The sequence below is a fragment of the Scatophagus argus genome, chromosome 8 (assembly GCF_020382885.2).
Source record: "Scatophagus argus isolate fScaArg1 chromosome 8, fScaArg1.pri, whole genome shotgun sequence".
In the NCBI taxonomy this organism is placed as follows: domain Eukaryota; kingdom Metazoa; phylum Chordata; class Actinopteri; family Scatophagidae; genus Scatophagus; species Scatophagus argus.
Genome location: NC_058500.1, coordinates 8,173,707 through 8,186,953, shown reverse-complemented (window position 1 = coordinate 8,186,953; position 13,247 = coordinate 8,173,707). Strand labels below are relative to the sequence as shown.

Sequence of the window (13,247 nt, the reverse complement as noted above, 5' to 3'; positions counted from 1 at the left end):
ATGGAGAAAAAGAGCCACCAGTCACCTTCATATTTGACTGGTGTGCGTTGATGTGAGGTCTCTGTCAGGAAATTTGTGTCCATGCCTGTGTAAGACTTGGACATGTATGTTGTTCAGCTCCCTCTCAATCTCTTTCTCTGAGTGGCTGTGTGATGCTTGTAAGCTGTGCCAGTCCCCATTAGCATCCCATTATAAACCAGCATGATCACTCGTCACTTAGAATGCCTGCCACAGCGTGCTCTGTGTGTGTGTGTGTGTGTGTGTGTGTGAATCACGCAGACAGGTGATTGAGATGGCCTTGTTTCAAAAGGACATGTAAAGAAAAAAATGTCACAATGTCTTGCACTGTGTACAGTTCAATTCAAATGTGTATGTGAGTGTTTGGTTTGTTGACCCAGATTTCTCACCTACCCCACTGTTGATAAATTGGATATCCGGAGGCAGCCTTGCGCAACAATTTAATTTAGTCGATATATAGTGAACAGCACCCCCTGCTGACTAAATCTGTGTTGCACATGAAGACTAACAGTTGATATCCTCGTGAATCATGGTGTTGAGACAGATGTTTCCAAGATTTTTTTCACCACTCCAGTCCACTGGAAGAATGTAATAAATATTCATGTCTGGTGCTCAAATCACTGAAAATGTAACTTTGAAAATATTCAATAGCAGCATCTTTTTGAAGACACAGCTTTGCCATTACTCCATTACTGGCTAATCCCCAAAAAAAAACACTGTGAACAGTTTTCATAAGGACTGTGTCTTCAGTAGAACATCATGATGCCTGTGGATTATCCACTCAGGGACACTGATTCTGTGAAGAGATGTATGAAACCTCAAAACCTGAGAGAATAAGACTTTTTGTCATTTGGTTAAAGGCATCCTTTAATTTTGCTTCTTTTTTCTTCTCTTTCTCAAGTGCATCCATCATGAAAAGAGTTTACATTGCACATACCTGGTTTTATGATCAGGTCTTCCTGAATCACAGGAAGACACCTTCCTCTGCTCTGACTCCATACAGCTCTCCTCCCTTCATGGTCTGCTGGCCGTAGTCTGTGTCTGCATCCTGGCCTCTACCCCCTTACCTCCTCTACCACCCCCGCCCTACAGACACACACACACACACGCCACCTCCTGAGCCCTCTGTGTCTCTGGTTCAGGTCTAGAGGAATGTTGAGTGTCTCTATAGCCCTCTCCCAGGAGATTAGGCTTCACCATGCTTGCCCCCCCCACCTCACTTCATTCCATACCGAAGTATGTGTCCCTAAGAGCTGCAGCATTTTTATCTGAGCCTGGTGATTGTGACAGATTGGCCAAATGACACACATACACAGACACACAGTTGTGGACACATGCTGAGGCACAAACAGAGGGGAGGCTGGTCAAAAAGCCGGGGAGGGAGCAGACAGCGCCAGGCTCCAGCTATAAAGCCCTCCCTGGATGAGGCCAGTGTCCTGCCCTGAGCTGGACTGTACCTCCTTCCTCTGTGCCAGGACGCCGTCAGGACAGGCAGCAGACGAGCCTCCAACATGAACGACATCTACAAGGCAGCGGTATGTTCCCTCACAACTTGTACAGTTGAAAGTGTGCAGTTGGCTTCCTCTGATGACATGATTTTAGTTAGTTAGATGCTCTCCAAATATCTGTGTGTGGACTAAATGAAAGTGATGTTGTTTTTGACCACAAACTGTCATCCCTGACATTTATTATTAATTTGTGACATATCTTAGCTTTGATTTTAAGTGTAGAACTATGATTTAATTCAGTCCTATTTAAGTTGCTATTACATGAAATATTCTGGCACTTGTGTATTCAATTCACCGTATTTGTCACCATGAAAAACACCCCCCCCCCCGTAGTTTGTTCACCTGACATCTGATATTACTTGAATGGTTGACAAATTCCTGTTGATATGGCTTGCGCAGCGCATTGTCTCCATCACCAGCTGATGTCAAAAGAGCCTTGACACCATATACGTCTCTGAATGTTCTCCTGCTCCAGCCCTATCAGAGCTGATAGATAGTAGACTCTCAGGAGGTCACTGACAGGACAGGTCCCCGGTCCGCACTCTGTTGCTTCATCCATGACTTCAAATGGAACAGTCCCACTTCACATAGCTAATTTTGGCCAGTTGCTCAGACGCTTCTGCGTTCGTGGTTCTCTGGTGCCAGAGAAGGGCTGCAGGTTTAGATAAACCCCCCACGACTGAATTCCAGCTTTATCTGTGTGCCCACCTCCACCCGGATGGTGATCCGGCTGTCCCGTGCACTCACATCCCAAGTGAGCAATGAGATAGTAAAACACACAGGAATGTGCATTACATGTGTTTGTTTAGATAGATGTTTTCATATATCATCACCAGAGAAGTGTGTGTATGTGTGTGTGTGTGAGTGTGTCTGCCTGTGTGTGTGTGTTTAATTTATAGTGTACAACAGACAATAACTCTTACATAAGCAGCTGTCTCCCTCTCTCATTCGTGGTAGCTTTTCCAGGATTACTGTTCCATTGTTGGTCCAGATCCACAGCTATGCTAATTTAAAGCGCTGCGTATTGTGTCCTTTATCAGTGGTTCCTGATCCTCTTGTCTGTTTATTTTTAACTCCTCCTCTTACTGGTTTTCGCATGTGATATATGGATTCTGTGCTTTGTCCCGAGGTCCTGAGGATAGCCCAGAGATGTGGGACCAAAATATTACCTTTGTTGACTTTAAAGTTATCAAAAGAGATAAAAATCATCTGTGCCACAGGCTGGTTTCAGTAACCCATTTCAAGTGAAGCAGATGAGACTTTTTTGGAGGATTGCTGTTAAATTTTGTTATAGTAACAAATTTGAACATACAGCAAATGAGCATATGCACATTATAGTTATTCCCCAAATTAAGTGCAATAAAGCATTTACTACTTAAACCTTTTACTTCTTGCAGGTTGAGCAGCTGACAGATGAACAGAAGAATGGTGCGTGAATTAAAAAGAAGTCTTCTAGCCTCTACACATCAATTTCTCCAAGCATGCATCTGTTTTTCCCAAATATGAATTAATTATATTATTATCTGCATGTCATACATACATTTTAGGGCTGTTGCAAAAGTATGGCTCACCCTGTCCGAGTTCATACCATATTTATTGGTAATACAGAGTTGTTCCGCTGTGTGCTGCTGTGGCGTTGCAGAGTTCAAGGCTGCCTTTGACATCTTCGTACAAGATGCAGAGGACGGCTGCATCAGCACCAAGGAGCTGGGGAAGGTGATGAGGATGCTGGGGCAGAACCCCACACCAGAGGAGCTGCAGGAGATGATTGACGAAGTGGATGAAGACGGTAAATCAAAACGCTCCAGCGCTACAGTACAACAACACTGAATGATTGCTTGATTGATTGTTGACCTCTTCCTCGCCACGGACCAGCTGGCAGGTCCATCATTGAACAATCATGTTGTGAGACAAGTGCGTTTCAAACACTCTGAACTTAATGTCAAATGATAGTCAAGGGTCTCACATACCACAAGACTTGTCAGGCTGAATTAAAGGGAAATGCGTATCACATGACGTGTGAGTCATCTTGAATTTTCCATGAGATGTAATGATGAATCATTAAACAAAAATAGCATCCTGGGTTTGTTTGATAAAGCATCAATGTACATGTTATGTTGTCAAATAGTGGGGAAGGAGACATTTAAAGGCCTAATTTGTATAATCAAATATATTTGACATTATACAGCAAATGCTTTTGACTTAAGTTGTTGCTTTAATGTATCACTATGAAGTAAATACTGATTGCACAGTGTAATGGCTATAGAATAATAACACCATTAGATTTGTTCCCTATAAATCTGGCTTTATCTACGTAATTTTATCCGTCACCAGGCAGAAAATTCCCAGGAAAATTAAACTGTGACACCATTTCTATCTCCATTACAGACTAAATGAATTAATAAACTTAAGCTTTTGAATAATGAAGAAAAATAAGTTGTTTGTTGTTGTAATGATCAAAAATAAGTTGTTCGTGTCACAAACAATTGTAATTCATATTTCAGCACTGTCTGAATAAATGTTCATATTGGACCTTGAGGGAGAACATTGGAGTTATGGTGGTCTGGTGTGGAGCCTTTGAGGATGTGGTGAAATGTTGTCTGTGCACAGGGAGCGGCACTGTGGACTTTGATGAGTTCCTGGTCATGATGGTGAGGTGCATGAAGGACGACAGCAAAGGGAAGTCAGAGGAAGAACTGGCAGAGCTGTTTCGCATGTTCGACAAGTGAGTTTCATGTTTAAAGCCTTTCGCTAGTTTGTCCTGTTGAATTATAAGAATGAATCCCCTGAGAGCAGTTCACTGGCGCCATCATATAACAACAAAAGATAAAAACAAGAAGATGAAAATCACTACAGACTAGAAATAAAATTGCTCTTCTTGGTGTGCAGCTCCTGCAAAATATGCTCCCCATGTGCAATTATGTGTACTGACAAAATGCCAAGTAGCTCTGCAGAGTACAGCATGTAGTTTTCTCCATAATCCTCCTTGACAGCACAGAATATTTTGAACACCCACTCCATGTAAGCCAGACACCTCATCTAAGTATCAAAGAACAAACCTGCCATACTTTTTTCCCCACAGTGATATTTCTCAAATACTTACATGAAGGATACGACCAGTTGCATGTCACACACAAACACACCACCTCCTCCACTGCCATCTGTGAAGCTCAACTTAGTTATGTGCATGAATATACTTTATTCCTTTGATTATGCAGGAATGCAGATGGTTACATTGACTTGGATGAGCTGAAAATGATGCTGGAATCTACAGGAGAGGCAATAACTGAAGACGACATCGAGGAGCTGATGAAAGATGGGGACAAGAACAATGATGGCAAAATAGACTATGATGGTGAGGAGTTTGAACTGTGTTAAACCGACAGAAGATACACGGTAAAACGATTATGCAGAGCAAATGCTCTGAAACTGACTATCTGTAATCCATCGTTCATTACTCATTCCTCTGTGAAACTCGTCAATTTGCTTGATAAAGGAATCTTACAGTTTTGTAGCAGTTTGTTTTGAGCTCAGTAGGCATTTGCTAACTATGTCTTCCTTGATTTTACAGAGTTCTTGGAGTTCATGAAAGGAGTGGAGTAACAAGAGAAGATCCACAGCGTTATTTATTTCTCTGTGACTCTCGACTCGGATGCCGCTGATAGAAACAATGGAACGACTTTGCAAGATTCAATCAAATATCGTAGCTGAATATTTCTGTATTTTTCTACCATCTCTTGCATTGTTGTAAATACAGTTTGTGACCACTTTTGGTGCCCATGTACTCTAAATTTGTGTAAATGTATCCAAATTACTTATGTTTTCTACACAAGCGGCCACATAGTTTACGACTTTGGCCGCTTGAAATATCAACTTTGCTTTTGTTTTCGAATAAATCTCATCTCTGGAGCGCCGCAGCCGGTTTACAAATCTCCTTACTGAGAGGCTAATATTGTTTAGCTGGGTAGAAGATGTATGTGTGCACAGAGCAGAACATATCCATAAGTCAACACAGTATTACAGCAGGCTCTGGCAGACCAACTGAACTTGCAGAATAATGTGCTGGATCCAGTCTGTACACTGTACATGTTCTGATGTGCACATGGTATACATTTCTGTATGTTTTAGATTCCCTCAGGACTTTTTATTCCCCTCTCATGCCCCTGGAAAGTCTGCTTGGAATGTGCGCTCGTGTAATAAACAAGACGGATTTGCCAGTTGTCACTTTTTCATTTCCGTTGAACAATCCCATTTCAGTTCACATCAGTGTGCTTTGTGCTGGGACTAAATCTGGAAGCAAACAGCACTTGTTTTACTGTGTCATTCCTGATTTGCCTTGCTGGTCTTTGGATTTTACAAGCTGATCACATGCTTACCTCTCTGTCCTGGCCTGCTGCGCACATCACACAAATAAACAGGCAGAGGAGACCTGAAATATGACTGTTGTAAACAAGTTACTTTGGTGTTAAACTGTGGTGTCTACCTGAAATTTTGATTTATTGGTGTAATTTGTATCCTTCAGGGACTCCTGTCTGCGGTATGTGAACTATTCACATGGTTTCCGTGGAAGTATCTAGTTACACGGTGTATTGAGACAGGAGCTATTTATGTCTAATCATGTTAGTGACCATGTTAGGGGATCTGGATCGACTGACACCAGTTGACAATCAGATGCCTTTGTCCATATAAAGAATGCTCTTCAACTACAAAGAGATAACAGTTCTATTGTTAAAACAGCTCTGATTCTAATATATGTATGAGTACTAAAAAATGTCTGAATGGTTAGATTGGAAAGATTAATTTCATACCAACAAACATTTAATGATAGAATAAATATCTATATGATTTTTCTTCTTTGATTTTAGTTTTAAGTGCCACATTCAGAGGGATTCCTTTCACAACAGTACAAAAAACATACTCCTAACATCCTGAATGTTTCTGTTACTTGTGTAAAACATCATTCCCAGGTAAGCAGGCTGCAGTTTTAGCAGCAGGTCATGCCATGCAGTTAGCAATGTGGCCACTTGGTGTCAGCAGGAAAACACAATCTTCTCTGTTTGTTTGGCCGAGTCACAGGAACCAGAAGAAGAGGAGATTTCATGGCACGGCTACACTCTTTCCAAAGACAGATAATACTTACTCACCAGCCTATGAGAACACACAGACAGAACCAACCAGGACGAAAAGGGGTTTATGATTTTTAAATATACTATGTATGATGTGTTTGCACTCAAAGTGGTTAAAATAATCTTTGAAAATGGCCACAAATGTGCCATTAGATCATTATACTCCAATCCCAGACTTTGGCATGAGAGCTAATTTCATCTATTTTCCAAAGAAACATATGTAATTTATAGAAAGCAGCTATCATTTTCATCTCACCACTGATCTTTTGTATAGTTTCGTTATGTGAAAAGGGACTGGCTGTGTTTTGTGTGAGCAGGTGACGTCAGTGGCCTGACTGATGACAACGTCCAAAGGCCTCCCCACCTCCCTCCGTCTCTCTCGGTTTTCCTGAGGGTCCTGTTAGCTCCATTCTGTCCTGATGGTCTGTGTTTCTCGTGGAATTTTAAACCCCAGTCAGCAGTGCTGCTCTGTCAGACCAAACAGTCTGGCAAATATAACATGACACATCAACATGCACTGACCGAACATACTGCATTAAGACTATACGCGATGTGAGGTGAAAAGAATTTAGAATTTGACATGTGAGTTTTTTTCCTTTTTTTTTGTTGCACTGCTATGCTGCCAGAGTTGTTTATAATCTCCATAAGCTGCCATCTGCAGCATGAAACAGGATGAGTAGTGCTCTCACTGCCATCAATGAGAGGCTGGGCAGCAGCAGAGCAGAGTGTGTGAATGAATCTGGGGTGTGGCGCACTAGCAGCAAGTTGGGTGGAGAAGTGACGCAGTTACGCAAGACAGGCCTGATGACTCATGCCTGCTGCTATTAACACACACTGCGGTTAGAAGCCACCTTTGGTAATGTGGATTTCAGGAACACACAGGCCAACACAAAAGCTGTTTCCTCATCGTGTTTAAGACGCACACACACACACACACACACATCCCTGTGACACTGACCTTTTAAAGAGACTAACTGAGTTATAGAAGATTTGCATAGGTAATAGTAAGTTATCAATATTACTTCATTCAGTTTCATTCTGTGTGTGTGTGCTGGGTAAAACGGGTTATTCCATTAGCTGTTGAGCTTATATATAGTACACACACACACACAAACACACACAAACACACACACACGCCCGCTGCACCACTGTTTTATTGATTTATAAATCATCCATTCAAACCATTGGATCACAGAGTCATGATCCAACATTAAAATGTCCTAAAACCATATCGCTAATCCATGCCAGCACTGTGATGTTTTCATAACCTTTCCTCAACTTTGTATGATTTACAGATGTATAATATCCCCGGAAGAGCGAGGCAAACCCCAGACATGGTTTAGAGCTCGCAAGGCGTTAACTACTCATACCATCTCTCTGCCGCCCACACATGCAGATCTGGTTTGAAGCCAGCAGGCTTTTGAGTTTAGAGGATTCCTGTTTTTCTCGCTCCTCTACATCACATGGGCTTGGAAGTCGTCCAATGTCCAATATCAGCCTAATTTCTGCAAACTTTTCATACCACCATTCGTGATGGCATAAAATAAAGAGATATATGCTCCCAAAATCTCTTGATCAAATAGTTCATCGTAGGTCATGTGAGATTTCTTATGCTTGATGTTTCATGTTATTATCAGTCTAACTCTTAAGAGGAAAGGATTATGATGATGATTAGAAATGATGATTAGAAAACCATGAAATTATTATAAATAATTTTAATTTAGAGTAAATACAGAAATTTAGACGATTACAGAAACTTAGACTGTCTGTATTTGAAGAGCAAATAGTAGGTTGTTTTTGTTGCCATAAATACACAATGAGGAAGTGGAACGCTTTAGACAAAGAGAGAGTGGAAGGACTGCAAATCAAACTTGAACAGACAGAATATTGTATCATGATGCTCCATCCCACTTCTGGTGCTGAGAACACTGAAGTACTGTTTCTGGACTGCTAGGCCATAATGGCCCACAGAGCAGCAAGACTACAAGATACAGAAGGCTCAGATTCCACAATAACTATTCACTGATTCAAATGAATAACAGCGATTGTTTTCTTTTAATGTACCACTGGAGGGTTTATCTATTTTTACCACTTTCTAAAAGAAAATTTGTATGTGTGTAAAACAGTGGAAGAAGTAGTCAGATCAAATACTGAAGTAAAAGAAGCAGCGTTATAATGTTAAAATACTCAACAATTAATCAAAGTTTCCCCTGAGGAAAAAAAAACAAAACTTTGTCATATTTTCAGATATTTCTGGAATGTTATCTTTAATTCATCAACATATGAGCACCACTATTATATTTCACAACTTTTGGGTAATCGTGTTTTCAAAATACCTTTTAATTTGATATGGCAAACTTTCAGAAAGTTGCCTATTTACCATCGGATCTCCACAACAATATTAGCATTCATTAGGAGTCGTGTTTAGGCCTGTTTCTGGTCTCCACTGACTCTTGTGGAAAATATCTGACTCTTTAGCCACTAAATGCTTCACTGTGTTTACCAGCTAGTCGCTTACTTTGTCTGTCTGAGGTTTGGTGCTGGAAGGGAACAGCTTGTCAGAGGCTTGTTTTACTCTGAACAGTTGCCTGCCGCAGCTTAACACGGGAGAGAAAACGACGATGAGAAAAACGATAGTGAACCAAAACATAAAGTCAAAGCGTGAGCTGAGAGAAGCTGCTAGCCCTCTCACACACAGCACGGGATCCACTCTTAGTGTAAAAATAAATGGTAAATGGACTGTACTTACACAGCGCTCTTCGAGTCTGACCTCTCTAAGCACTTTACAACACGAGCCAGCATTCATTCATTCACACACAGGAGCAATAACCATTCACACAAACACTCTTACACCAATGGAACAACCACTGGGAGCACTTTGAGGTTTGGTGTCTTGCCCGAGGACCCTTCGACATGTAGACCACAGGGGACAGGGACTGAACCACTGACCTTCCGATTGGTGGACGACCACTTTAAGCCACAGCCAACAACAGAGCGCTTAACTAAATGTAGAGTGTTTCAGTATAAAACGGCAGGCCTTTTGAGTGACAGTCTATGGGAAATTCCTGTCCTCTGAGCTGTGACATCATTATTCTTGGTCACTTGTGTTGTAGGACCACATGCCGAGGACTCTTTGGCTCACTCACCAATTCTGTACTGTAAGCAACATATGGCTTTGTGTCAGATGCATACCAGACAGCACGGCCTCCTCTGTAGATCCTAAACTAGAACACATGATAATCGGATGACCTTTACTTTGTGTTGGGTCTAGCAAGACACACGGAATGTTTCTTTTCATTGGCTTTGCCACAGCACTGCAAACAAATATCACTTTGTTCTCGGTGCTTGGTGAGTGCAGGCTACTGTAAATCACCGGATGGTGAAATTGGCCCCAAAATGAGAGACTTCTGGTATTAACAGATGGCTGCCTAGCTCTGCCAGTAGTATTCCATGTGGCTCTGCTTTACACATGACCCAGTATTCGTCTTGCCAAAACTAACGCTTTTCTTCCTCCTCAGAGGACATACATGTTTCGCAAAAGTTAGTTAGGAGGCTTGTGAGAGCTGTTTAGAAAAGGTAGTATATCTCTAGTACAGTTCCTGGAGAGATAAAACACTTCCTGTTTGATGGCTGGAAAGTCTGGTGTGACTTGATGAATTTTGTAAGCAGCCGACATCTGAGTCTTCGCTGGTGACAGCACTGCAAAAAAAGATCTGCATATGTGGTTAGGTATGGTTTCATTTTACATTACGATGCCAAACCACACTCTAATTTTGGATCTATACTTTGTTCCATTACATATATGGCAAAAAAGGAAGCTTTGCAAATTGCTTTGATATGACTCAAGGATTCAGAGAATCAAATAGCAATCCCCTACTACAGGAGATCCTGGGCGTACATGCCATCCCAGTGCAGTTACCCTGTACATTACCCCACGAGACCATGACTAAAGGGTGTTTCTTTGTTACACTGATCTGATACGGCCTTATAAGAAATCTAAATCTTCAAGTTCTCCATCTTCACCAGTAACCAGTGCAGACTGCATTCCTCCCATATAGCTCTGTTTAAATGCTCTCTAAATCAAGACTGCATGGCTCAGAGGACAGCGTCCGTGATGCCGTCCCCTCCTCAGTCAGGGACATGATGTCAGACATGGCATTCGGCAAAATACTGAGATTAGGGATTATTCTCCTTGGCCCTGAACATCTGCTGTGCACAAGCAGAGTGAGACCACTGGGAGTAAAAAGCTCTGCAGTAAAGATGGCAGTTATTCAGATGAGGTTGGCCTCTACAACATGATGGCCAAAAATGTGTCTGTAACAGGATAATAATGATGCGTTGAGAAATGTTGGAACTAACGAATACAAAACACTTTTTCATTCTACTGGGACTATGATGTGAATTAGTCCTCAACTCAAACTGAGTCTCTGTATTAGGGGGAGGGTGAGATGAATAAATGAACTATGCCAGTTACTGCGCATCAGAGGCAAAAGCAGCTGTGAAATTATCGTCAGTCATGCAGTATTCTAAGTATGTCCTTATAACCACAGCAGGTGTGAACCAGCTCTGACTGGCTTCTGCTCAGCCTCTACGACACACACACACCATGCAAACAGACACATGTATCCTACTGCCCCCACCCTGAGCTAAAATCCTGTCAGTCCCGTGCACATCTGCTTCCCCATCAACTACTGCTGAGTAAGCACTGCATCAGCCTCTGCTTCCCCTCACTGTTGATCACAACAGGGCAAAAATACTCCACTTATCTGTCACACAAAACACACTGTGACAGCCAAAGAAAAAACAAGAAACAAAAACAAACAAAGAAAAGGCATGTGAATCACACCCACACACACGCAATTAAGTGTAAGTTTTTCTCTTTCTGATGAAAAGGTTTTCCTTAAAAAGTTCTCTGCTGCAGTTCACAACGATAATCTCTTCAATTTCTATTTACATGAGCACGTTTGAGTTTCCTGCTGGTTTTCTCTAGTAACTTGGTAACGCAGGGAAAACAGGAACTATTAAGACCCCACATCTTGCCTTTGAACTTGGTAGCAGTGCAAAAAAAGTGAGTTTATAATTAGAGAATGCAAAAGGCTGTGTTTAACTCTCAGGTGAGACGCTCAGCAGGGAAAAACTGGTGCCAAGCACTGAAAGCAGCTGCCAAGTGAATCTCACACATGAACAGCTCCCCCACGTTATACCTGAAGATTTAGTTTTTCAAAAGTGTGTGTGTGCGTATAGGCATAAATCATTACTCATTACACTTGTACAGTACTGCCAACATACTGTAAATGTATAGCACCAGTTGCAGATAAGCCCTCTGTGATTAATGGCTCTCACACCCATCATCTCCAGGCAGCGCACCAGTGCACAGCAGCTACCCTTTGTCTCTGCGTCTTATCGTGGGTGTCTTTTCAGACCTAATCATAGGTTTGCCCTGCAGGTATGTGGCCAGCCGGGTTCAGTCATGCTGGAGAACCCATCACTCAACAGCTTTTATTATCACAAATGAGAGGTGTTGCTAGGCAAGTCTCTTCATGTGCTGTATTGCTGCTGTGAAAGTTGAAGATTTTAGTTTTAGCCTCCTGCAATATTCTCAGTCATCTTAGCCCCTGAAGCTGTAAGTAAACCTGTTTTAGTGCAGTATTTAAGTCATTAAATCCCACGGAGTGACAGTTATTGGACCGTGAACGGCTACACAGGTCAACTACAGAACATTTCCCCCACACATTTTTTTTTTCCCCTGACTTAGAAAGCTTGGCTTCAGCTCATGAAATAATTTCTTCAGGAAGGGGAATTCACTTTCTGTCATCGGGTGAAGAACATATGAATAAATCACCCAGACAACGTAAAAACAATACCAAAGCAAGGAAGCATTCGGGAAGCCGAAGCAAAGCATAAATCTCATCTTTAAACATAGTATTTGGAAGTGTTTGTACTTTTAACATATATATCTAGCTATTCTGCTTCACTTTGTGAATACCTAAATCTTGTTTTGACTCTCCAGTGCTTATTAAAAGACACAATTCTTAATTCAGCTGTAAACATGCAGAAGACATATTCATTCATACACATTCTCTCTTCTGCATGACAGCACTGATGTGAGAACATTTTCATTTACACTCTCATTTACTGTTTTCTTAACAGCAAAATGAATTCATGGCTTCACGTGATATTGCACTTTTGCTAATAAATGTTAAATTCGTTATAGACAACAAAACATGCTTAACCGCAGCTATTGCAGAACACTGTTATTAAATTTGATCGCTCCCCAGGTTGCATGAGTTGCTGTCGGAAGTCATGTATCTGTGGTGGAACACATGCTGTGTCATCTTCCTCTTCCTTGAAGCACTGTTTGAGTGACTAGTACTGGGTGTGCCTCTGGTATTGACAGATCTGGCCCTGTCACTTGTCTTTGTGTCAGAAAGCCTGTGGGAGACAGGAAGTCAAGCATCAAGAGGGGGACAGAAAGCGGACATCTGACCACACCTAGAGCCTTGGGGCTAGACAGAACAGAGACACTGCCCTCAACTCTTCGACTTCTCTTCGACTCAACCACGCAACCGCTCAGAACAAAGACAAACAAAATATA

At 41.7% G+C, this 13,247-nt stretch overlaps 1 protein-coding gene across 1 annotated transcript; it reads left to right on the top strand.

The window, feature by feature from the left end:
* The first annotated feature begins 1,399 nt into the window (after positions 1–1,399).
* tnnc1a (troponin C type 1a (slow)) lies at positions 1,400–5,746 on the top strand. The gene is made up of 6 exons (XM_046397926.1): positions 1,400–1,553; positions 2,924–2,954; positions 3,169–3,315; positions 4,137–4,251; positions 4,745–4,881; positions 5,098–5,746. Exons 1-6 carry the CDS (start codon positions 1,530–1,532, stop codon positions 5,127–5,129), a joined length of 486 nt encoding a protein of 161 aa, XP_046253882.1. The 5' UTR covers positions 1,400–1,529; the 3' UTR covers positions 5,130–5,746.
* The last annotated feature ends 7,501 nt before the right edge of the window (positions 5,747–13,247 follow it).

Excerpts from the sequence above, each read along its gene's own strand:
- tnnc1a (XM_046397926.1), top strand. The coding sequence starts at position 1,530 with ATGAACGACATCTACAAGGCAGCG. Across the intron at positions 3,316-4,136 it reads TGACGAAGTGGATGAAGACG|GGAGCGGCACTGTGGACTTT; the intron begins GTAAATCAAAAC and ends GTCTGTGCACAG. Across the intron at positions 4,252-4,744 it reads CTGTTTCGCATGTTCGACAA|GAATGCAGATGGTTACATTG; the intron begins GTGAGTTTCATG and ends TTGATTATGCAG.